Source organism: Ictalurus punctatus, chromosome 18 (genome assembly GCF_001660625.3).
Source record: "Ictalurus punctatus breed USDA103 chromosome 18, Coco_2.0, whole genome shotgun sequence".
Lineage (NCBI taxonomy): Eukaryota > Metazoa > Chordata > Actinopteri > Siluriformes > Ictaluridae > Ictalurus > Ictalurus punctatus.
In genome coordinates, this window is record NC_030433.2 from 16809916 (window position 1) to 16837283 (window position 27368).

The window sequence follows — 27368 nt, forward strand, 5'->3', positions numbered from 1 at the left end:
TTTTTTTACTAACCGGAAATATAAGTCGCTTCCCAGTTGATGGCACATGACATCATACGCATGTTCTTCAGTTTACTGTTTATGTCAACGTTACCTTTTATTCCCAATATGACCTCAGTCACCATGAGACGAAGGCGTAATTGTCAAATGACTGAGGAAGAAAGTGTGCAACCCAAGTCTTCTACGGCAGGGAAGCATTATATATTAAACACCCTGAAGATCAAACTTTACAAAGCAGAGTTTGTGTAGCACTGACGCACGACAGTGATGCACGAGCACAAACTTATGTTTGTATTCAAAATGCTCCACTGTGTGAAAGGGGTTGGGGAAACTGGTGCAAGTTGTTTAAAAGGTTTAGTTAAATTTAAGTTTATTATTAAGTTTATGCTGTGTTTGCACGATACAGTGTAAATTATGTCATTTATTATAAAGGAAGTGATTTACTAGTAACGAGGCTGTGTTGCTCCTCACTTGCGGTGTAGACGTGGCGATACACAGTGGCAGCGCTAGGATATGTAATGTCTAATTAAAACAGTAAGATCAAAAGTAAACAAGTAAAACAATATGCCTAAAGGCAGCGAGTAACAGAAACCACAAGGTTCAGTGAAAGTGAGTTTTTATTATTAATTTAGAACTGTAGTTTAATACAGTGCTTTTTGTGCAACCATAATAAATTATGAATAAATACTATTATATAAGATAAACTTAATTAATAAAATATATTCTGGTGTGTATTGGGTTCTTTTCAGTCTTATATAATTGGACAAACAGTTGTGTCAAGTTTTAGTCTGAAGTTTATATTTATAACATTCAGTTTGTGGATTTTATTTTAAATAAACACAAAAAATTGTACTGAAATGTTGCTCCCCCCCCCCGATTAATCGAAAAACTAATCGGCCTATTATCGATTATGAAAATAATCGTTAGTTGCAGCCCTAATCACTATGCACCCTTACTGCTAATGACATCATATTTTCTGAAGACTCTCAGCTAAAAAAAAACAAAAAAAACGACGTTCTATATACTTTGTTTAAATCTAAAAACTTTTAAGTGTTTCATGATTTGAAAAGATCCACCAGCCTAAGATCCTGTTTGAAATATCATGAAAGAAATGCATGTGATTAACCTAACAAATTTATATGCCATACAATTTCATGTCAGAAAGATATCGATCCTGCCTGTTGTTGATGAATGCCAGTGGTGAGGTTTTACAATGCGAGTACGTAGTTTTGTTGCCGGAAATTGAGTCATCGGTGTCCCAGTGTGTAGTGAGCCAGGGTCCTTACCAGTGCCTGAACTCGTGTACACAATATACTGTTCCACAACCTAGGGAGCTGACTGATACGCACCCTTAGTAACTTTAATCGTCGCTTTGTTGCTTGCTAATAGGTTAAAGACAAAAGGACAGAAATAAATAAATAAATCCACAACATGTTAGAGATCGATTTTTATTGACTCTAACACATTACTTCCTTCACTATATGTTCTATTTGTCTTTTTATTTTTTTCATATTGCGGTTGCATATGAATTTATTCCTTCGGATACTTCATTATTTCAGCATTGAAGGCTAAAAGGCTATACTCGGTTAATGTCATCAAGAAGGACTTATTAAATAAAAGATGTATCCCTGTAAAGGAATACACACTTCAAATATACAATGTACACAGAAAAGGCAAGGTTTATTTTTTGTTGAATAAAACTGATAAAATGTTTAAAGCACAATGAAACTACTTTGTACCTAAATACTCAAAACATAGCATAATTGTGATTGAGCAAAGCTATCATGCCATCCACCACTTTTTCCCTCACGACTGCTCAATACACTATGCTTCTATGCCCATCTCGACACGAATACTATCTGTGATACGGCGTAACCGTAGACATACACTACCAGAAATATATACGGATATATCATCTGAATTTCATTTCGTTTTTCTGCTCATTCACCTCTATCTGCTTTATGTTCATTCTGCATGGTTTTCACACACTGTGTCCTGAACTTTAATCCCGCAATGCTACAGCAATTTCCTCTTTACTTGACCCAGAAAGCAGAGCCATCCTATCTGTGCCTTCTGTCTTGTTACTGTGCTGGGGTAATGCCACATGACCTGGAAAAAAAAAGAAGAAAGAAATCCAGATGGCTCATGCACCCCAGCTCATGTCTGAAGCCCAAATATGTCTGGTCTCTGCACAGTTGGGGGCTGAAGAGAGATATATAACAGTACAAATATATTCAGACTGAGAATTTCCAAGGGGTTGCTTGGTCACTTTTAACTTGTATTTGCCTTATTTGTACACATATTCTACTGATTTTATTGCAACATTCTTAGAATACACAGAACATGATTTTTAACATGTAAATGAAAAAGTTCATATGAAAGTTCATATCACGTATTGTACTGTATAATACTGTATACACCAATTAGCCATAACATTAAAAGCGCCTGCCTAATATTGTGTAGGTCCCTCTTGTTCCACCAAAACTGCTCTGACCCATCAAGGCATGGACTCCACAAGACCTCTGAAGGTGTGCTGTGGTATCTGGCACCAAGACGTTAGCATCAGATCCTTTAAGTTATGTAAGTTGCAAGGTGGGGCCTCCATGGATCGGACTTGTTTGTCCAGCACATCCCACAGATGCTCGATTAGATTGAGATCTGGGGAATTTGGAGTCAACACCTTGAAATCTTTGTCATGTTCCTCAAAACATTCCTGAATACTTTTTGCAATGTGGCAGGGTGCATTATCCTGCTGAATGAGACCACTGCCATTAGGGAATACCAGTGCCATGAAGGTGTGTACTTGGTCTGCAACAATGTTCAGGTAGGTGGTACGTCTAAAGTAACATTCACATGAATGCCAGGACCCAAGGATTCCCAGCAGAACATTGGGAGCACCCCACAAATTCTGCCATTGTGGAGATGCTCTGAGCCAGTCGTCTAACCATCACAATTTGGCCCTTGTCAAAGTCGCTCAGAACCTTACGCTTGCCTATTTTTCCTGCTTCCAACACATCAACTTCAAGAACTGACTGTTCACTTGCTGCCTGACAGGTGCCATTGTAATGAGATAATCAATGTTATTCACTTCACCTGTCAGTGGGTTTATTGTTATGTCTGATCAGTGTATAATGTATAATGTAATGTAATGTCGAAACATAATTTTAAAAAATCCTTTTACAAAATTCTAGTGGCATTTTTTTGTTTGCATTTGCAGTTCCCATGGAATAATAGACCAGAGACTTTGGATATGTAAAGTATAAGAAGTTAATGATTATCAGTGTATATCAGTATATCTTTATAGATTTATCATTTTTAATTTTCGTTTTGTAATATAGCTTTATGCTGATGAAGTTGAGGAACGTGAACCAACGACATTATAAATTGCTTTACTTGCATTTTCACACTGTGTATTTTTTTTTCTAAAATGAACTTTATAAAAAAAAATCTATTCCATTTCTTGCTAATTAATTAACAAAATCTATATTTTTTTTTGCAATTATACAGTATGTGATTTGGTGAACAGAATTTTTTCGCCTTGCTTTTTAAATATATTACATTTAGATTATTTTGCTCAGGTTCTGAGAAATAACTAAAAGCTGGACTGATATTGGACATAAATCACCACGCTATGTTTTATATCACTTGATACCACAGTGCTGTTAAATTGTCCAATCTTCTCCAGCACCTCTGACAACAGTTAGGCTGCGAGACAAATCGCACACTTATATTCATGTGCTTGTTCTAATACTAAATCATTTAGAAAACAACAGCTCACTCCCAGGGACAAGTTTAAACCATGATCTACATAATCTATGTCTAATAATAAAAGGATAAAAAAAAAGAGTTGTACAAAGAAAAATGTATAATCGGTTAAATATGGTTAAACATTTAAGGAAGGAGTCTCCAGTGTCAGCATTATATAATAGGAGGTTTTCCTACACAGGAAAGGCTGGTGAGGGAACGAGTGCTATAATGTAAGTGATAACGAGAACTAACTTGTATCCATAACATTAAATGTAATTACAAAAAAAAAGTTTAATACAAATACAATGGGTTCATCCATTAAAAAATTTAAATATTACAATCATTGGGCAAATTTATGCGGTGTAAGAAGAATAAAACACTTAAGGATGTGCTGTTATTTGAAAATAATCGACATCGTGGTTCGCACCGTTGCCTTCATGACTCCAGGGTTGGGGGTTTGAATCCCACCTCTGCCCTGTGTGCATGGAGTTTGCATGTTCTCCCCGGGCTTTGGGGGTTTCCTCTGGGTACTCTGGTTTCCTCCCCAGTCCAAAGACATGCGTTTTAGGCTGATTGGCCTTCCCAAATTGTCCGTAGTGTGTGAATGTGTGTGCGATTGGGCCTGCGATGCGTTGGCACCCCGTCCAGGGTGTCCCCCGCCTTGTGCCCCGAGTTCCCTGGGATAGGCTCCAGGCTCCCCAGCAACCCTGTGTAGGATAAGCATGTAAAATATATATTTCATCTGTACTATTCAGAACCTGAAATATTCCGCTCAGGCAACAAAGCATTAAAGAGATCTTCAAATGTGTTAAGCCACATAGTGTTCAGAATGCTGAAAATACTAAGGATTATATGACAATAAAGCAAAAATAAGCAAGTTTACTACTTGAAGTAGTCATATTTACATAAATAAGGCCTTAAGCCTGGAGAGCTTTTACAGCATGATGTCGTCTCCACAGAGACAGTCATGACGCAAACCATCATAGAGGCGGATTAACTCAACGCTACGGCGAGACAAGAAAACAATTTGCTTATGGCTGCTTTTTTTTTTTTTTACTGAGCACCGAAGAAGCCTCTATAACGCATCATCAGTTTCTATATTTCACAGCTGATTATTTGTTGCCTCGGCATTAAGGTACGGCTGTCAGAGAGCTAAGTAGAACTAAGTGGGAAAGAGTGCTTGGGGCGCTTTTATGCAAAATAATGCATCCAGGCACAATCGTGTATCACTTGTGACACTTGTTTAAGATAAAAGGTTTCGTTCGAAACAAATCCTTTCATTAGTCCACTGAATTTCCACTTGTCTGAATGCCAGTGATTTAGTCATTTAGTGACATTCACTAGACTTTCAGGAACACATCGTCAAGGCTAGCTTAGCTGCAGAAACAAAGCTGTGTTTGTGTTCCCAACCTCCAGGTACACAGCACAAAAAAGCAGCTCCTCCTACTTCATGCGAAGGCACAAACATGTCATCACAGCTCGTTCCCTCAACACTTAAAAGCATACACAGCTTGCCAGACACCCGTGACCTAATTTCCCAGCTTGCCTTGTCCATTAATTTCAGTTTGGCCCTCTGTGGTATTGCTCAAACTACAGCTGGGTAATATTTCAAAAAGATACAACACAATACAAGGCACCTGGAAAACAGCAGTGACACATAAAAAAAACCTGAGGTTTAATGCCATTTATTATCAACAAACAAACATATTTAACAAGGAAAAGAAGGGAAAATAAACAACTGGTACAAATATGGTTTTCAGCAATCAAACTGTGAGTAATAGTAGAGTTCAACATCTCAATACGATAACCTGGATATCCCAGAAAGAATGTATAGACACTGATTCTGGTTGTAATACAAATCACAGATTTATATTAATGTGCTCATTATTGTTTCTATAGTAACAGCTAATTCACAGGGACTTGTATGACAGATGTGTCATGTTATATAAACCTAATGAAAAAAAAAGGTTAAAACTGTCATAATTTAACACCGAAAAATAGAATCGTTGTGCTGGTGAATTTTTCTGTAAAGGTATTTTATCTAACATTTAGGAAGGGAGTTCTGTGTCTGTGTGGCTTTTCCAATTTCCTCCCACAGTACAAAAACATGCCGGTAGGAGAATTGACTATGTTAAATTGCCCCTATGTGTAAATGAGTGTGTGAATGTGTGTCTGTGTGTGTGCATGGTGTGTGCCCTGTGATGAACTGATATTCCATCCGAGGTGAATTCTCTCACCTTGTGCCCAGTGTTGGTTAGGTTTCAGATCCACCACAATAATAACCAGGATAAAGCTCTTACTGAAGATGAACAAATAAATGAATGAATTAATGAATTCCACAATATATGCCGTAATTACAAATCAGTCCATACAGGATTTCTGGGACGTTTTTTTTTGTGATTGTTGCGGCCAAAAATGCTTGATTCTGCTGTGGAATTTTTTCCAAAATTTGTGATGTAAAACTTGCAAAGATTTTTGTGGGGTTTTTTTGCAGAAAACTACTTGAACTGGCAAAATTGGAATTGCACGAAATTGTTTTTCGCGGTCTTTCGCAGTGATGTTTGTTAGTAAATGAGATCTTTTAGCTGTACTCATGTTTGACGCACTTGAATCATAGAAGACTTTGGCTGAATGTGCGTTGTGATGATGTCACACGATGCGTCGTGGCCAAAATCTGTGGTATTTGTGAAAAACTGCAAGCTCCTTTGATATTGTGGAGTTTGCTTGATTTTGAGCTAATTTCTGCAATTGCAGAAATCCTGGAGAGGACTGATAAATGGATAAAAAACTATGACGAATTGTTCTTTAATAAATAAAAACTGTAATCATCTGCAAATTACTGTGGTATAAAAGGAATAGGAAAATATTCAACTCTGTACCAGGCCACATTGTGCACCTTAGTTGATTATTTTTCTATAACAGCACGCTCTCAAGTGCCTTATTCCTTAGTTAATACTTTCATATTAAAGATTTCATCATGCTGTGCTCATTATCAAGCACTATTCTACACATAAGTTATTCATTGCTCATACATGTGTCATGAAGTCCTTATGAAGATACCTTGTGATTTTGAAGTGAATTTTTCATGAAAAAGAAACTGCAATATCAAAAAGACTCACACTGAACTTGTGAAGGTTTCCAAATGATAGCCAGTAGTTTTCCATTCCCGGATCAGCTTTCGAGTCTGCGTGCCTCACAGAAATGCCTAATGCTTTACTAATCAGTAAATGCAATCCTAACATGGCTCTGATAACGCCACAACACAAGACGAATGTCCCCCAAGGGCATACAGTGTACTCAGCCGTCAAACTCGGTGGCTATTTTTAATCTATTGGTGACCTGAGGGATGACATTTCTAGAACAGCGAATTCCTGTGGTGCTGTTTAGACGAGTGGTGAAGATCATCCGTGTGAGTTTGCCACGCTGCATTTTTGACAGACATGAGAGATGACAACATGACCTATTTTCCTTTATCAGGGACATTTATTTTATTTAAGCTACGTTGGACAGACAGCGCAAATACCTACTTTCTATATAAAATAAGACTTAGTCTCTTTAAATACTGTATCAGTAACACTAAGGTAGCAAAGAATCCCCTGATCTAAAACCTGATGTGCTAAATGTGGAAATCTAGACTGAACACTCATGTGCACATCATATTAAAAAGTTAATATCCCATTCTGAAAGATAATCACTTTTCAGTCATTTTGAGCCTACAACCTCCATTCAAGTGAATCGCAAATGTGTTATCATCTACAATACGAGCACAATTCTAGTTTCCATCTCCAGCTTCTGTTATCAAAAGTGATTTATCAAGGAAAAAGGTATTGGTTAAACATTTCTCTCATGTCCACTGGCAGTTGTGTGGGGCCAAATCTTTAACATCAGATTTAAACAGAACAAAATCTGGTTATAAAAAAAAATAAAAAAATTAAAAAAAAAAAAAAAAAAAATGCAATATAGGTTGTTACCCAAGAACTGGCTTTAACTCTTTCAGGCATAAATTATTTATACGCGTATCTACATTCATAAATATAAAATTTTAAGAAGTAAATGGACCGTCCAGTATGCCTGAAATAATAATAATAATAATAATGATAATCTTCCAATGTCCAAACATTTAACATTCAGGTATTAAATATGTAATGAAGACAAATTTTTTTATTTAATTTCAGAACATACAAAACTGTTGCTCGATGTAAAGAGGTAACAAAAAATCCACCCCTTCCAGTAGCTGATTTCAGTTATTATGTGCTTGGTATATGCAGCAAGTAAATGTCAGCCTTTTTTTATTTACAATAAAACAAGCTAATTTCCTGCACAAAATACAACAGCATTGTACAAGTACAATATAATACGTAACAGTAAGGTTTACAGTGGCTACATAAATTGATTAAAAACATAAAAAGCGAAACACAACTGATGTGCATTTGTTCTTCATTCTCTGGAAGCAGAGTTTAAAAAACCTTGCTGTACATTTGTTGTTTTTTGGGGTTTTTTTTACTAAGAGAAGGTACACTACGCTCCGACCAGCAAGTGACTTGAACGCACCTGATGTCACAATTACGACTTCCCAACTCGTAAATACAAACTTCCCAGGAGGACTTGAACGCACACAGAGAGCTACGGTTAAAGAAACTTAATCAGTGCCAACCTGAGCAATCAGAATCAAGAATTCAACAGCACTGTGGTATAAAGAATAATAACAATAATAATAGCTCTGACTTAAACTTAATTATGTCCTTATAAGTAGAATGAAAGTGAAACTAAACCAAGGGAAACCTTAACTCCTAACACATCATATCCTTTCAATACCTTTAATAACCTCCATATCAACCCGTTTTTATTTGCATGCTTATTTGCATGGTATTATAATACTCACAAATACACTGGACTAACAAAGCCTTTAATAGAATAGGCTAATGGTTTTGTGCAACTTGAATATTTTCTTTTGTATAGTCAACTTTTTCATGTACTACAAGAAATGATATGAGTACTGGAGCTTATCAGCGACTGCACAATCCATGTTTATCCAGTTCAAAGATGAATGGATCCATTTGCTAAATGACTTTTTCCCTCATGCTGAGCCCATTGCTATATGATCATATAATCATGTTTGTAAGAGCAACGCATAGCTTGATTCAAATAATTCAGCTTCGTGACTTATTTTTGTCCTTGTTATTTGTAATCATGAATAATTTCAACTAAACCTCCTCATCAGATCCTCTCCAAAGAGTGTCCTACACTCTTAACACCAACTTCAAGCCATTTCATAAATTGTTGGCTTAACTAAATGCTATTATTTATTAATACCTTATTTTATCCTTAAAGCGTTTGGTACGTATATAAAATAAATTACACAGTCTTTTGTCCCTTGAAGTGAAAAAGCCATTCAGGGTAAAACAAGGTCTTCAAAATATTTTACTTGTATGCAAACTGTCATCAGTGTGTATTGTATTATCACTGACCAGAAAACTTGCTCTAACACTTTCTATAAAACATCAGACACAAACATATTGCTATCGTATTACAATGCATTATAGAAGGTGTTAGAATTATTTATGAACTTGCGTTGCACTTTATAGCTATGTTTATCTTGCATTACGAATTGTTAACACTGATCAGAGATGCTTTCAGCCTGTGTCCACCGTGCCCATGCTTGCAGACCAAGAGGGAGCAGCATTTGTGTCACCACCAGTTAAGAAGACACTCGCAAGCTTCTTTAAGAAGAGCACCACCATCAGCACCAACCTGACACAGAGGCAGGATATTGAAAATGAACTTTCAAGATGCTTAGTCAGTCAGTGCAGAGAGTGATACAGATCCACTCAAGTGGAGGAAGGAATATGACATTTCCTTTCCAGCACTGGGCCACCTGGCAAAGACGTATTTTTGTGTCCCAGCCACCAGAACACCTTCTGAGAGGGTTTTCAGTTGCAGTGGTAACACTGTAACCTGCCACAGGGCATCTCTCAAGCCTGAGTCTGTTGATAGGCTAGTGTTCCTTACACAAAACCTGTGAGAGAACTACAGAGCTACACACAAGTAAAGGTTCTGTTGTTTGCTGAAGTGTTCAAATCAGTAGCAAACTAAACTACTTTCTCAGAGCAAGTAGTCCCGTTTACATTTTATGTTTGCCTATTCATTGTTATTTGCAGTGTTATGGTTTGTTAAACAGGAAAGGAAAACCTGAATTTTGCACTCTATTTTGTTCCATCTTTGTTGTTAAATAACGGAAGAGGTATTCTCAGAGATGTGCATATTTCATTCGCATATCAATCAGCCCAAAAATATATGACTTTTGGTCCATATTGTCCAGCTCTATCAAACAGCAATGTGATGTATGGTAAACTACAGCACCACGCTCAAACTGCTCTCCAGCAGGAGTGTTGGTGGGTGGCTGTACTGCTCCTGCCGTTGCATTTCAGAATTCAATTCCTCAGTTCATTAACTACCTGCAGAACTGATTTAAACCATCCGTTAATAAGATGGTTCCAATTTCCAGCAAACGAGGAAGGTGCATTTCTGGTAATGACTGATCATGTGTACTTGTAAATAGGTGAAGTGCAAATGACTTTCCATTTAAATGGCTCACTGATTGAAATAAATGTACTTTGCTAAGGTTCAATCCATCACGTTTCCTAATCTGGCAGGAAGTGGCCAGTACAGGTGGCAACGCATTGATTGAGACTTGAGGAACTGACACGGTTTTATTAATGTACCTCAAATATGAGCTGAAAGTACCAATAAAACACTTGAACATGTTTCAATATTGGTTAACGTTGTGTAGGCAGGTCTTAGGCACTTTCACCTTCTAGCGGCTGCATTAAAATCCTATAATTGTTTAACAGTAGTTTCAAGGCCAGTGGTACAGAAACGAATTTAAATATATCTATTTTCTGTCGGAAAATTATTTTATATATATATATATATATATATATATATATATATATATATATATATATTATGAACTGAAGGTCATTTTGGAGCATAATGGTCAACTCTTGAAGAGTCTGCTCAAGTCCTTATCATCCAATTTCTTATCTATTCTTTAAAAAAGAAGCAAATCTATTATTCTATTGCTATTAGTACTGATTATTTTTTGTACCTTACATTGATGAATCTAAAGAAATAGTACAGCTGATTCTCTTTTCTACCAATAAAGCTGTATTATTCAGAAAGACTATCTATTTTGTTTTAGAATTTAGATTTTGTATAATCTATTTTGTTGCAGAAGACCAAAGAAACAATAAGACAACTGTCTAAAGTAGTGTCATGCATTTATTTTATTACTGATGGACTATAGAGTATTAAATGTATTCAAAATAATATTATATTTAGCCATAATAGTATGAAAAAAAAAATTAAGAATCTCCTCTTCTATATTTTTGAAGGAATGCAACCAATCACAAGCAAGGTAGGCATGGCAGACTCGAGCTGTAATCCCCAAAATATTCTTATGTGGATTTGCAGCTCCCCCAGCCATTTTTCATTTTCACTCTGTGTGGTATTAGTTTGACAGCTAAGTGGAGCAAAACAAATACTACACACTTCAAAGGGGTGGAAACGTCTAATAACAGCAACCTGCTTAAACTATTTTCATTTCATTTGCCATAGGAACATGTGCAAGCCTTAAATAAGTTCTACACACACACACACACACACACACACACACACACACACACACACACACAAGACAGTTCCCTAGCTGCAGATTAGGCCTAGCCCTAACTAAAAAAGCTTACCCTGACCACCGGCTCCCACCCCCCAAGGTAGAGTCCCTGTTGACAATGTACTTTTATCCAACACTGGTCTTAATCTTGGCTCTGTGTCCACATCTCAGCACATTCCTCAGTGGTCACCATTCTAAGACTCTTCCTGAAACAGGGAGCTGGCTCTATTGTTAAAGAACAGATTTTAAACATTGAGGTCTATGTCTTTCATATGCAAATGACTTTTAAGAAAATCACCATGGGGGACTAAACAATAGCAATAAAGGAATGGTTCAGGGAGAAAATCAGACTTCAACAATTCTCGTGTTAGACAAAATGTAGTCGCATAGCTGAGACATGTAAAGAAAAAAAACATACCCTTAATAACAATTAATATAAATTGAAACTTACAACAACCTGTTAGTATTATGCAACATGCAAAAAAAAAAGATATATAGCAAAAATGATTAAACATTTCAGTCCGACAGATAATAGTACCATTTTGCATGAACACTTTCATAAACTCGTAAAATAATAATTTACATTTAAATACAAATTTAAATATATGAATCAATCAAGTAATTGTTTAGAAGTCACACAGTAACAGATGACACATTTGCAAGCCACTTTGCAATTAATTAACAACTCGATGTGGTTTGAGTTATGTTGTGATTTCGGTGCTAATTGGTGGCCCTACTCCTAAAGTACTAAATTGGTGCACAAATAATTCCTGTGCGAAACTAAGATGTAGAAACCCAAAATCTTGGCTGAACAGCTGCATTTGATGTGAAAGCTTTTAGCAAATCCAATCAAGAGATCCCAGAAATACTGATTTCAGCCATGTGATGCACTTGTGCACATTTCTATGTCTCATAAGTGAGTCCCTTTGCAATTAATTAACCAAGGCATGTGCGATGGTTTCAGCATGTGATTTGCATGGAAGTTTTTGGTCCTTGTTACCCAAACAAGTCATAATTCCAATGCAAAGCCAACTCAGCTGCAAGTGGCGTGGTCAATTTGCAATGCTAATATTTTTTTTTTTTACCCAACAACTCCTTTACCACCAATCCAAACTTCTGCTGTGAGTTGTGCTAACAAACCTGGGAATACTGTGAGTAAATCAGCCAGGTTTAATTTGTGCATGCATTAAACCATTTATTTTTCTCTCCACAGCCGATTACCCTGAGCGAGAGCAAACCGACTAATGGTCTTTTAATTGCCTGCGATGTCTGTTTCCAACTGTGATGGCCTACTGTCTTCATAAAATCAGAAATTACTGCTGACACCTAAAAGCTGCACACGCTTTGCTAAATGAACCCAATACAGCCAATATTATGGCGTTTATAAAACTTAATAAGGCCGTGTTTGTTTAGAATTCGGTTAGAAATATATGGTTCTTTTAACAAATTCGATAAATTCTTATAACGAATAAACAGCTTCGAATAATCGATTATAATCGGTGAGGTGAGAGGACCTGACTTGACTACGTCACGCGCCGTGTCATTCACCAGCTCGCGCTACTTGAAGAACTTAGCAATTAGCTAAAGGTTAAACTATCCTGACTGGATACAGCTCTGGAATAACTATAACAAACTGTGGTTTATTTTACTTTATTTTAACTATAACATAGGGTATGTGTTGTACAGGATTCAAACTGCGACTTGTATCGTGTTGGAGATGGAATAAAGAACCACCGGCGACGTTTTAACTCTATTTTCATCCTGAGGGGAAAAAAACAAAACAAAAACAAACCTCTCTCACAGAAAACACGGGTATGCGGGCATTATCTCTTCATCTGCTTTGAGTGAAGACAACATCGTTTAAAACACACATAATGAACTCACTTTCTTTCTCTCTCTCCCTCACACACACACACACACACACACAGTCTCATTGATTTCATACACGCTTTGGGAAAATGCCACAGACTCGATGCGCTCCTCGGAAGAGAACTGCTACTCGATTACCCGAGAACACGAAGTAGCCTACACCATTTTATCTCATACTTTCACACCATTGTGTTTTATCCCGGTTATATTTTTCATTTCCAGCGATGACCGAAGTGTCGGAAGTGCCAGGAGTTCAATAACACCGCATTTTGCCTTCGTGGTTCTCCGTGTCGCACTGTAAACGAATCATCACGGGGCTACACACTGCACGCGAACTTCCACCAAGTAGCATATTCTTCTTACTTTTTAAGCAATTCAAGTCAAAGATAAGAAGACTGCTATAGGAAATGAAACTAAAATATACTGGAGACATTACTAGCCTATAACCTTCAAGGAAATCCATACAGGCAGCAAATCTGAGAGTAATTCCAGTGTAGCCACCATAAAGAAGGCTGACGCTCGCGCCATCACAATCAATGCGTATCTGCGTATTCGCCTAACTTTGGCTTTCATTTCTAACCCTCGCAGTTTCACCACACTGATGCTAAAATTCAACACCGCCAGCAGGCACAGGATCAACTGCGCCATCGGACCATTTCAGTTTGTGTCGGTTCCGATCATGCCGCATAGCACGACCGCTTCCATTCCCACATCACCCATTTAACCCAAGGCTGCCATCCATCATCCAAACGCAACGCATTCATTCATTCATTCATTCATTCATTTCTTCTTCACGTCATCATCGCTCGCATCACATGCACGGGCTTTGAAACGAATAGAGAATGATGTTGCATTACAAGGAAGTGAAGAAACCCGAGCGCGAACTCTTATACCACGACTCTTTCTCTCTTCTTCTCACTTCTCCAACATGCAGCCGGGCTACAATAAAAACAACACGTCCACGCCAAACAACACGCTATCCGCTTTGAACCTAAGAACAAGTCACAATAACCAAAAGCGAACGCAAAATGAAGGGAGAAACAAAGAAAGAAAAAAGCATTTCGTCAACTCTTTATCGTTAAAGTTACTTTTTCCCCTCATCACGAGCGTCTATATGGCGCATCCAGGCAATGTTGTTGTGCGCGCGCTGTGTTTCACGCCCCCGCTGCTTGTTTGCCGCTCTGAGATTGTGTTTTAGAGAATCCGCAAAAGACAACGCAAAAAGAAGAAGAAGAGAATGCACGTAAAGAGTGAGAGTATACCTTGAAGAACAGCCGCCGCAATCGTAGATAATAGCAGGAGACTTGCAAGAGCTCCGCTGGCCGCGTTCGCCATGTTGGACACCTGCTTCTTCTTTACTAACGCCGCTGTGAGTTTGGAGTCGCTTCACCTTCAGAGAGAGAGAGAGAGAGAGAGAGAGAGAGCGAGAGGAGGGAGGGAACAACGACACATTCACAATCTGCGTTTCTCACAGCCTCACAAAAAACTCCTTGTTTTGAACACCAATGACTTTCCTCTTTAATGTGCACTGAGTGACGCATGCACTTACTATACCGTATTATCTTACACAACAAAACCATACAGAGGCAATGAAAGCGAGTTTGGATAAATAGTTCTATAAACTTTTCTTTTAGAAAGGTCTATTTTCGTCACGATTGTTCAGTCAAAATGTATAATACTTTTAGCATCTTATCTCTCCTTTGGCCTGACTGACCGTTGGTCCTATGAGAGTAAACAATGGTGAGGCACAATAGCAATTTGCATTAGTGATGGTCATCGCGACTCGCTTTGCTGAATCGGCTCCATCGAGCCAACTCGTTTGATTCAGTTGGGTTGATGAATGTGAATGTTTCATTTGCTTTGATTTGTGCTGTAGTTTTAAATCCAAAACTAAACCATGTCACTTTACATGCTGCATACATCATAGACACATTGTATATGCTCAATATAAGGAGAACACCCAGGAGTGTTTTTTTTTTTTTTTTTTTTTTTTGGGGGGGGGGGGGGGGGGTGTAATCCACAATAAGATGGATGGAACAAGTGGATAATAATATAATATCATGTAACGGGGCATTAATAAATGTTTTATTCCTCTTATACCACAGCAATTACAATGTTTCATTTCATATTGAACAACACATTGTGCTTTTTATCCATTTATAGGCTAGTCAATGTTGTGAATCATCACTGAGACAAGTTCCTGCTATTATTTGTTTATGGCAAATATAAAGTCATTCTCTTACTACTGTATCTTCTCTCTCTCTCTCTCTCTCTCTCTCTCTCTCTCTCTCTCTCTCTCTCTCTCTGTCTGTCTGTCTTTCTCTCTCTCGAAGTTGAGGACAAAAAAATGCAGCTTGTCTTGTCATGTAAACATACGAGTGCATTTATACAAACCTATCATATGATTTAAAGCCAGATCTACCGTCAGAGCTTCTGTGATAGAAAATGAATTGACACCTTCTGACCAGTCACTACGTTTGTGTCATGCAAGAAATAATTTCACTGTGCTTGTGCACTTGATGTAGTCTCGGCTATATTCTTGACATCTACACTGTCACACGTTCATTTTATAACAAGTTTTCAATTCTAATGTTTGTGGTAATACCTATCTATGAAGGAATCCCATTTAAACTTCATAAATCATCCATATAAAATTAAAATCGTGTTATCTTTGTTATTTAAAAATCTAGTCAAGCACAACAGCACTTTAGAAACTGTTTTCTTTTGAACAGTCGTTGGTGTTCATGAATCGATTCTTTTAAGTAAGTGATTCACGATGAATCGATTCCTTTGCCTTTCAGCCCACACCACTTTGAATAAATAGATAGAGCGCCTCTATTGGTTATTTCTAGCCAGTGTCCAAGTAGACACTTGCGCTTATATTTAATCCTTTTTTTCAGTCTAAATAACGTGGGTGACTGTAATCTCGGTAATGTGTACATTCATACATGATTATACTGTTTATCTCTACACAGTGCAATATATTAATAATTTTAAAACACTTTATAAATTGTAATGTCTAGTAGTGTTCACCAAGGATCAAGGAAGATTTCCTTTGGCCAAAAGCAGATTATTCAACCCCTGAAGGAATGATAATTGGAAGATGGTTTGAATCAGCTAAAATGATTCAACTCAGTGGAAAAACACACATGACTCATGATTGACACATATCTTTTAGGTTAACAAAAATATGGCATTACACAAGAAGAAGCAAACCCAAATAAATAAGATACCCAAATAAAGGACAGCTCCCATAATAAAGGGTGTGCCAGTGAAAAGAAGTCATCAATATGTAAGAAAATAAAATCTTACATGCATGTGCACCTTGGTATTGCAGAAACATTTCTTCTTAAGTTCAAACATACAGTATCTCACAAAAGTGAGTACACTCCTCACATTTTTGTAAATATTTGATTATATCTTTTAATGTGACAACACTGAAGAAATGACACTTTGCTACAATGTAAAGTAGTGAGTGTACAGCTTGTATAACAGTGTAAATTTGCTGTCCCCCCAAAATAACTCCACACACGGCCATTAATGTCTAAACCGCTTGCAACAAAAGTGAGTACACCCCTAAGTGAAAATGTCCAAATTGGGCCCAGTTAGCCATTTTCCCTCCCCGGTGTCATGTGACTTGTTAGTGTTACAAGGTCTCAGGTGTGAATGGGGAGAAGGTGTGTTAAATTTGGTGTCATCACTCTCACATGCCCTCATACTGGCCACTGGAAGTTCAACATGGCACCTCATGGCAAAGAACTCTCTGAGGATCTGAAAAAAGAATTGTTGCTCTACATAAAGATATCCTAGGCTATAGGAAGATTGCCAAGACCCTGACACTGAGCTGCAGCACGGTGGCCAAGACCACACAGCGGTTTAACAGGACAGGTTCCACTCATAACAAGCCTCGCCAGGGTCAACCAAAGAAGTTGAGTGCACGTGCTCAGCGTCATATCCAGAGGTTGTCTTTGGGAAATAGACATATGAGTGCTGCCAGCATTGCTGCACAGGTTGAAGGGGTGGGGAATCAGCCTGTCAGTGCTCAGACCATACGTCGCACACTGCATCAAATTGGTCTGCATGGTTGTCGTCCCAGAAGGAAGCCTCTTCTGAAGATGATGCTCAAGAAAGCCCGCAAACAGTTTGCTGAAGACAAGCAGACTAAAGACATGGATTACTGGAACCATGTACTGTGGTCTGATGAGACCAAGATAAACTTATTTGGTTCAGATGGTGTCAAGCGTGTGTGGCAGCAACTAGGTGAGGAGTACAAAGACAAGTGTGTCTTGCCTACAGTCAAGCATGGTGGTGGGAGTGTCATGGTCTAGGGCTGCATGAGTGCTGCTGGCACTGGGGAGCTACAGTTCATTGAGGGGACCATGAATGCCAACATGTACTGTGACATACTGAAGCAGAGACTGGGCCGCAGGGCAGTATTCCAGCATGATAACGACCCTAAACACACCTCCAAGACGACCACTGCCTTGCTAAAGAAGCTGAGGGTGAAGGTGATGGACTGGCCAAGCATGTCTCCACACCTAAACCCTATTGGACATCTGTGGGGCATCCTCAAACAGAAGGTGGAGGAGCTCAAGGTCTCTAACATCCACCAGCTCTGTGATGTCGTCATGGAGGAGTGGAAGAGGACCTGCGAAGCTCGGGTGAACTTGCCCAAGAGGGTTAAGGCAGTGCTGGAAAATAATGGTGGCCACACAAAATATTGACACTTTGGGCCCAATTTGGACATTTTCACTTAGGGCTGTACTCACTTTTGTTGCCAGTGGTTTAGACATTAATGGCTGTGTGTTGAGTTATTTTGAAGGGACAGCAAATTTACACTGTTATACAAGCTGTACACTCACTACTTTATATTGTAGCAAAGTGTCGTTTCTTCAGTGTTGTCACATGAAAGGATGTAATCAAATATTTATAAAAATGTGAGGGTTGTACTCACTTTTGTGAGATACTGTGTAAAGTATTTATCTATTCTGCACTTACCCCCTCCTGCCTAAACGTAAAACAAGGGATTTCTCATCAACATAATTATGTTGACTTTCTAAGTAAATTAATTGGGCACTTTTTGAAATTGACTCACGGTTGGAGCCACCGTTGCAAATTGATAAGGTAATGCAGGTAGCTCAACCCTCAGAGGCTCATTATGCTAATTCACTACAGTGGCTCACAGGGCAATTGCTTTGATTGTCTTGAGATGAAGAGGAATTAAAGAGATGTTTATACAGGTCTCAACTACAAATTTTATATGCCATGCAATGTCTGAAGGTATCAGTTATCAAGTCAGTCATATCAATATTCTTTGCCAATACATTTTTCCCCAATTGGCTTCTTAAAAAGTTCATTAGGAGAATAATCCTGGTAGTTATGTAAGTCAATAGCAAAATCTAAATGTGAGTTGGATAAGGATGAGGATTTTCTCATCAGAAATTAGCAAAGTTCAATCAATATGCCAGATCAATAGGCCAGAGACCTCACAGTTTACACAAACATACAGTGACAAGAGAGCTAAAGGCCTATGTTAGTAAATCTTATTAGCCTGGGGTACGAATAAGTAACCAGATGAAGTGATTGGTTAAGGACAGGCAAGGGATCAAAAACCTTTGCTGCAGGTAGAGCAGGAGAGAATTGGTTTGAGTTGGTTTGGCTTTCTACACTAAATGCAAAAGCATCATTTTTCATTACTATGAAAATGCTACACTTTGGTAATAGGTCATAGAACATAGTGAACACATTAAATATGTATGACTGATATCAAACTTGTGGTTTATATTAAACATCCACCCACATTGCTTTTTTTTTTGTGGCCCAGCTCTGGTTCACACAACCAATTCTCCCTCAGTCCACATAATGCAATGAATGACAGCCCATGGACGGCCCAGATTCAGTTTACAAACAAGGGCCACAAAGAGACTATAACTGACCCAAATGCCAACTAAAAGCCCCTACATGGCCCTGCACTGGGCCAGAGCGATTTCCAATATCAGAATCCCAGTCTTAACCATATCAACACCAGCCTGTAACCAGAAACTCCAAAACTGAGCCACAGCCCAGCCTAATCTTGCTCAAATCATGTGAACGAATAAGTCACAAGCAAACTGAAATTAACTGTGAAATTATCACTATGACTGCTCATTTTTTGTATATATGAAAGACAGAGTTATTATAGCTGCTAATTATACACCAAAATGTAAACATTTCAGTTAAGTTTTGAAAACAAAATCACGTATTAGTAAGAATCTAACAGTCAAATTTTAAATGAAATTATATCAAGTAATTTTGTAGTGCTGGTTAAGACTGAACTGTCTAAACAAGTTAATACTTTTAACAATTGTGTGCGCGTGAGGAAGAACGAGTGAGATTCTATTTAGTATTGTCCTCAGCAATTGAAGTAGTCCTCTTCAACCTCTCTTTTCTCCTCAACCGCTATCTCCTTCCGCCATCTCTGTCAGGAGAAAGCTGAAGCCACCTCTGTACATTGACTTCTATCTCCTGTTCGGTGGCATTTTGTATCAGCTGTTTTTTTTCTCTCACAGCAGCTAAAAACACATACAAAATTATTAAATACATATATACAAACATTCATCCACCCACTGTAAAGGAATCTGGGTAGCACTTTACAATAAGTTTGCTTGATCAAAATTACTTATAACATGGCAATGTTGAATGCTTGAATTGATTCATTAAAAGACATTTTCTTCATTAGTTTTCAATAACTGCTATTATAGCTATTCAGTAGTTCCAGGCCTGACTGCATTAGAGTTCCATATCATTTTGCCAAGTTATTTCAGTTATTAGCTGTACAGCCTTGTTACTCCTGTAATTACATAGAAAAAGCCTAAGCCTCTGTTATTAGCTCCGTCATGACACCTATGATATTAGTAACAGAGGGTTGGGTGACTTTTTCGAAGTAGCTACGACTGCTTAGGCTGTTTCTAATCTAGATGCTGAATCAGTGGCATAAGAAATAATTTTAGAGGGGAAAAAACCTCAAATATATTTTGAGGTGTGGAAACTGATGGCAGTGCATTGAGGTAATGAAAATCAAATGCAAATGAGGTGTATTTCAACAATCTGTCCTCAAATATTCCTTACTTACTGCATTAGTTCACATGAACTAACAATAAACATCACCTATTAGCAGCATTATTAATCTTGTTAGGAAATGCAATAGTATGTACAAATTAACATTAAACAGTATATTACAGCATTGTTTTACAGGAACAGCTGTAAAGGGTAACTGTAATTTGTAAGTAGAGAGGATAATTATTGAGCCTGAAAGAAAGTTTTTATACTGTACCATCAAAAGTAAACAAATTTGAAAAATCAGGTGCTTTGTTCATGCTCAGTACAGACTCACCAAGAATTAGGAAGTGTTTATTGAACCAATCAGATAAGAGTAAATTGAGAGTCAGTGATAACTTCATTTGATTTGCTACAAAAAGAAAGTAGCACCGCCTTCCCCTCATGCTTGCAAAACTCTAATGAATTTTTTCTCTATACTGAGAGAATCAGGTCAAAACTGTAAAAAGAAAGATTGAACAGTACATATCTGGTTATTTCAGGAAAATATTTTCCCTATGTACACAAGACATTTAGTTTATTTTTTGCACACACCGATTGGTTCTATGCAGTCAATCCGTTTTGCAGTTCTTGACACTAGGGATGCACCGAATGTTCGGCAACCGAAATTATTCGGCCGAAAATAGCAAAAAAAGCATTTTCTGTGTTCGGCCGAATAAGTGAAAAGGCCGAATAAATTTGACCAAACAATGACGTGTTTGATGACACGACAAAATAGCCTAGTGACCAGAGTGAGACAGGGCGTGCGCATGCACGAGCTACGTGCACGAGTTACGTGGTCTTCGGGTGTTTACTGTGGACACGCGTGTTTGTTTTGTTTCTGTTCCAGAGCACGTTTCTGTCACGTCGCGAGACATAAGGGAGTAGAGTACGGAAGCAGGTAAAGACGTATTTATTTAATGGCAGGCAGACAAATCCGAATCATAATCCAAAAAATGTAGTCAAGACAGGCAAAGGGTCGGGCGATCACCAAACAGGCATAAACGGAGAAAACCAGGAATCAAAGTCGCGGTCACAGAAAACAGGGTCAAAACACAAAACAAGAAACATGAACTAGTACTATGGACTGGGAGCGGAAAAACCAGCGGGGACTAAATGAACTAATCTATAGTTTAAACTAACTAAATCTATCAAGGATCATAACATTAACAATGTATCTAACTATACTATATCTACTATAATACTCCACGAGGTGTACAGGGACGCGAGCGGTATATATCCCCAATATAATCAGACGTATAGAACTGAATAGAACCATTTTTTGCACTCTTGTCAATGCACTTTTTAAATGCACATTTTTGTTGTTTGTCATTTATTTATTTAAAGTTATAATGTGCCTTGTTGGTAGCCTATAACTGATGGAATGAAAAAAAAATATATATTTTGAAATTGTAGTTTTTGTAATTGATTTTTTTCTTTGAAAAGCTAGATAAAATAGTAATAAGCACATTTTGACTATTTAATTTATGCAATGGTGAAAAAAATGGCAAAACAAATCGAAAAAACGCGAAAAAGCGTGTTCGGTATTCGGCCTTCGACTTTCGGCCAAGTTTTTCATTATATTCGGTTTCGGCTTTGGCCAAGAATTTTCATTTTGGTGCATCCCTACTTGACACCATTGTTTTTGCTTGCAAATCGCTGTTCACAGGCTTGCAATGCTTTTGGCCGAATTTCAGCGAAAAAAAAACATGCCAAAATTGTAAACACGGAAAAATGGAAGTCAGAAGAATACAGAACATATTTATTTCGCGTTAACATGAAGCTGCAGTTTCACAACACATGAATTACACTTAAGAAAAACAGTAAAATGCTGCAAATCTTTTTTTTCTTATGCTTGAAACTTTATTACGCTTGCAGTCTTATGTACACTTTCACAAACCTTACCCCATGCATGCAAATCTTTTTGGCACAATTTTAACTTCATACTGCTACCGCTAATCTCATATTTCTAAGCTGAATAGGAAGCAAAACACTGTCGAAACTGTGCTTCCCAACGAACCACACAGCGTGACCATTGGTGAGAACCAGAGCCGTTAGTGAGAACGGCCTATTTCAATCAGGAGTTTTCACGTGACCCTTCATCCATCAATCAGATAATTTAGATTTTTTTTTTGTGCTGCTTAAAGCAAAAAAAATGTCCAGACAGGTGTGTCTGGCAATTTATAAACATTTTGGCGTAATGTTTTATTATTGTTCCTTTAAAGAAATAAGAATCAGTGTTATTTTAAAATGTTATATTAAAACAAAATTGTTTTATTTATTTTGTTATTTTATTGAATTTTATTTAATAATTTTTTTAAATACAACATTTGCTCTTGTTATGAAAATGCATTTTTTGTTCAGGTCGAGTAACCTTATGGAAATTTCTTGAATTACTATTAATTTATGAGAACTTAGCACATAAAACTAGTTCTTTTTAAATTATTTATCCTTTTTTCATCTGGACACCCCTTACTTTCACTGATCCTATAAATCAATAAATGAAAGATACTTTCTAATTCAAAGAGCAACACATTTTAAAATCATGTGTGTGTGTGTGTGAGAGAGAGAGAGAGAGAGAGAGAGAGAGAGAGAGAGAGAGAGAGAATCTTGGCTTGTACATAGCAGGACTATAAATTCTTGTCCAGAATCACAATCTGATTCTAAATGTGGCCTGCAATAACTAGAATGATCTGGGCCACACACACCCCATCCACAATCGGACCAAATGTGGTCTGCCGTCACATTTACAGTGCAATAATTGCCACACATGACACACATTTGGCTGACATGATGCATGCCAGTGCCGGCAGTACGCCAGCAGTGTCATCCTGAGGCCACATTCGGACCAAGACCGTCTGCTATATGGGTAGCAGAAATATTATAAAACTTTACAGGTCAACAGCTGACCTTGCTGATCAGACCCATCTGAAAACTACACTGGTGGACCTATCAATAAAGATAACGCTCGAATTTCCAAGAATTTCATCCTGCCATGACTACAGGGATAGTTTTGTTGCATAATCTGCATATAAATATCACAAATTCCACAAAAGCAACACAAGCTCAACAATGAAATCTTAAGTGATCTGCAAAAATAAAAATGAGATCCACAAATAAATATGTTGAGATGCTCTAATATGCTTGAAATGCACAAACATGCTCACTTATAATTTTATTTGTGGATCACTCCATTTGCATTTATGTATCACTTAACACATGTTTAAACCTTCGACATTCATTTGTGTATTTTTGAATCATTTCTCACACCAGTTCCTGCAGTTCAACTCGACCAATCACAGCAGAAATATGCCCGACCAAACAGATTAATCTTTATAAGCGGTGCAAGTCCTCTTTTTTCAACTAATTAGGCTACCTTTAAATTGCTGCTGTGTTTTTGTCCTTACTGGACTTAAAAATATAAATTATTATACAGTATAAAAATATTAACTTAAAGTGTTGGTTATAATACTGCTTTGGTAAATATATTAGGTTCTCTATAATTTTATTTTGTATATTTTATCATATAAAGCAGTATATAAAAATGGAGAGGTTCAAATAGAGATGCAGAGCCAGTGAAAAACAACACACATTCATGGATTTAATTGTACAAAAACATACAGTATATATGTTTCTGAAATCCATGAATGGCTGCAAGCTGTTTAAACATGTGTTATATGATGCATAAATGCACAAGAAGCAAATCACAAGTAAATAAAATTGATTCTACGAATAAATTATAAGCGAGCGTGTTTATGTATTTTAAACGTATTTGTGCAACACAAAATGCATCTTTATTTTTGTGGTTCACTTACTATGCATGTGCTGGATCCAGTGATATTTTATAAGCTAAGACATTGTTAAATTAAATCAAATTTGCATTGATTAATATGATAATTACAGCAAGGTCTGTTCATGCCGCAATATACTGCCAACACATTAGACTCCGATTAGATGTTTATTAATGCTTGCTATATTTTCATTCATATATTAATTGTATTGTTTTCTCTTTCTTTTGTATTTCATCATAATATATTTATTTGACAGCAAAAAAGGTGAAATCATTCTTCAGTCCATTTTTTTTTTCTATTTTTTAAAGGCAGCTAGTATTTAAAGGCAGCTGGACTAGGTGCTATTGAAAAATCCTGTGTGGCAGCGTTGGCGTGGTTGAGTGTCAGCTGTGGACAGAGAGCAGGCAGGTCGAACCAGCAGGTAAGCATGATGATTCTCAACAAGTGGGAAGGCTTCCATGGTGGCGTCAGAGTCTTCCTCAATCCCGGGTTTCGGCACCACTGTAGAACCCCGGTGTGTGAGGGTGTGGAGGAAGACTTGGGAGGCAGGCGGGCTCCGGACTCACGTTTATTCAGTCCGCTCTTTTCAGCGCATTTTCAGAAAAACTCAACAAACCAGGACAACATAGCAGAAACTAGTCCTTCCTGGACTCGTGGCTTTCGCTCCAACAAGTTCAAATTCACATTCAATGGCATATGTATGTAATGGGTGTGTGTGTGTGTGTGTGTGTGTGTGTCTTGCAAGATCTGCCAGATACATCACACTCTCTCTCACAAATAAGTAGACTAGTAATAAGACACAGGTAAGGATCATCACATGTTTGACATCTTCTTCATACACACCTGACACTCAACCACGCCTCTGCTGCCACATCCTGTCTCGGACACTTCAATTCAAGAAAAATCTGGCAACCTTGAAGTCATGAACTACTTGCAACTACACACCAAGAACACAGACTTAAGCACTCGCATAAACCGACTCTGAATTTGAGAAACTTTCCCTGTGCAAATATTGATGTAACTTTAGGACTTAAGTTACCAACTCTGACTACAGCCCATTGCGTCTATGTGACATTAGAACATTAGGACGCAAATTAAAAATGTATGTTTCCTGGGGAATTATGTATCTTGTATCAGAAAGTATAGAGAGTGATCCTTCAAAAGAAAAGGATAAAGGAAGCTACAAGACAACCACACATATCATGGTTCATCACAGTTACAATATTTTAGCCAGAGTACACCGACAGCACAATGTTCTCAAAGCCTATGTGTCATCCCAACTCTCTGAGGATTACATGTTTATCACTGAGGATTAGCAAATCATTTGAATTCATTTCAAATAAGGAGTGGTATTAGAGTGCAACTATTCCTCCCACACAGTAAAGCAGAGACATAAATCTGCACCTGCTATTTTATCTAGGTGTAAAAACAGACATTATTCATAAATAATACACACACATGAAAACATCTGGCAGAATCCTATATGCAGGAATCCATTTACATTTATTTATTTATTTGCTAGCTGCTTGTATTATAAGAGACTTACTAAGCATACACTGTAGGTCAACTCTAGAACCATCCCACTACCAAACAATACCTTCCTATAAGGAAGGGAACCCCTTTAGGAAGTTAACATCTCTTAATAATAGAGAGAGCCATGTAAAGGACCATTTATATTTGCCAGCCATAGTGATCACATTGGATCCTAGGCCCTGATGAGGGACTCCATGTAAGTGGTAGGAGTCTCTTGATTATATGATTACGTTTTACCAGTCAGCCAGTAAAAAAATAATGGAAATGTAGCCAGCTAGTCATCTTTACCATAGTTAAAGTAAAAGCTGTTTCAGCACAGCGATTTTTGGCTGTTTTATTTGTGCAACAAAGAACACTTTAATTAACAACCATACTTCAATTAACACCCATACACAGGCTAGAAATTAATTTTCCAGCTTCAAAGCTTTTTTTTTTTTTTAGGTTAAAAACAACAAATATTTTGTTGCAATAAATGTGCAAAAGCATAAATCTAAATATCATATTACAATATTTAAGGGTGTTCATAAAATGCACTTATGTGGACGAGCAGTTGGTTCAGTTGAAGTTGTTGATTCTGAAACTACAGTCCCCTCTGAAACTATTGGAATGGCAAGGCCAATTCATTTTTATTTGTGTTGTACACCAAAGATATTTGGGTTTGAGAGCAAAAGATGCAAGCATGGGATCATGAGTTATATCATCAATAAAGATTAGTGAGCCTGTTCCAGAAGCAGCCATGCAAGCCCAAACCAAGACACTACCTCCATCATTTTTCACAGATGAGCTTGTATGTTTTGGATCATGAGCAAAGCCTTTCTTTCTCCACACGTTTTGGCCTCATGTTGGTAGAGGTTAATCTTGGCTCCAGAAATTTTGTGGCTCATTTCTTTGCTAATTTCAATCTGGTTTTCCGATTCTTACCACTGATGAGTGGTTTGCATCTTGTGGTGTGGCCTCTATATTTCTGCTCTCAAAGTCGTCTTTGAACAGTGGTGATACCTTCATCCCTGCTTTGTGGAGGCTGTTGGTGATCACTGACTGTTGTTTTTGGATTTTTTTTCACAGCTCTCACAATGTTTCTGTCATCTGCCATTTTTGTTTTCTTTGGGCAACCCATTCAATGCCTGTTACTCAGTACATCAGTGGTTTCTTTCTTTTTCAGGACATTCCAAATTGTTGCATTGGGTATGCCCCTGCTTATGCAGTGCTTCTAATTGAGTTTCCCTCTTTTCTGAGTTTCAAAATGGCTTGCTTTTCTCCCATGGACATCGCTCTGATCTTCACGTTGGCTTATTCTTTTCAATATTCTTTAACAAATGAAGTCTTCGCACGTGAAACTGAAGGCTAAAACCAAGAATAGATGTTCAGAGCTATTTATTGTTTAAACAATCAATCTAACAGTGCACTCCCAGGTAATAAGAAACACCTGTCAGACACATCTTCCAATATTTTTCCTCACCTACAAATTGGGTGGTCTGATACAAAATGTGCTATGTTTTATACTGTTTAACACATCTACAGATAAATACCAGGAAATAAAAGCTGAAATTCTAAACTCTCTTCTCATATTCATTTTTTGATTTCAAACCCATGCATTCAATCTACAGGAAAACCAGAAGAATTGGCCTTGCCATTCCAATAGTTTTGGAGGGGACTGTAAGAGCACAGCACAGAAGCTCCTT

General features: G+C 37.6%; 1 protein-coding gene across 6 annotated transcripts in view; it reads right to left on the reverse strand.

Annotated features, from left to right (window-relative positions):
- cadm1a (cell adhesion molecule 1a) overlaps positions 1-15058 on the reverse strand; it is a 339864-nt gene extending 324806 nt beyond the window's left edge. For 4 of the 6 annotated variants that reach the window (XM_017493089.3, XM_017493088.3, XM_017493084.3 and 1 more), the window contains exon 1: positions 14551-15057. In XM_017493089.3, coding sequence (XP_017348578.1) covers positions 14551-14623 — 73 coding nt within the window. In that variant the 5' untranslated portion in view covers positions 14624-15057. Of the gene's footprint in view, positions 1-14550 lie in introns of all 6 variants that reach the window. The other 2 variants (XM_053687692.1, XM_017493085.3) reach the window with 2 other exon arrangements.
- Positions 15059-27368: the final 12310 nt, after the last annotated feature.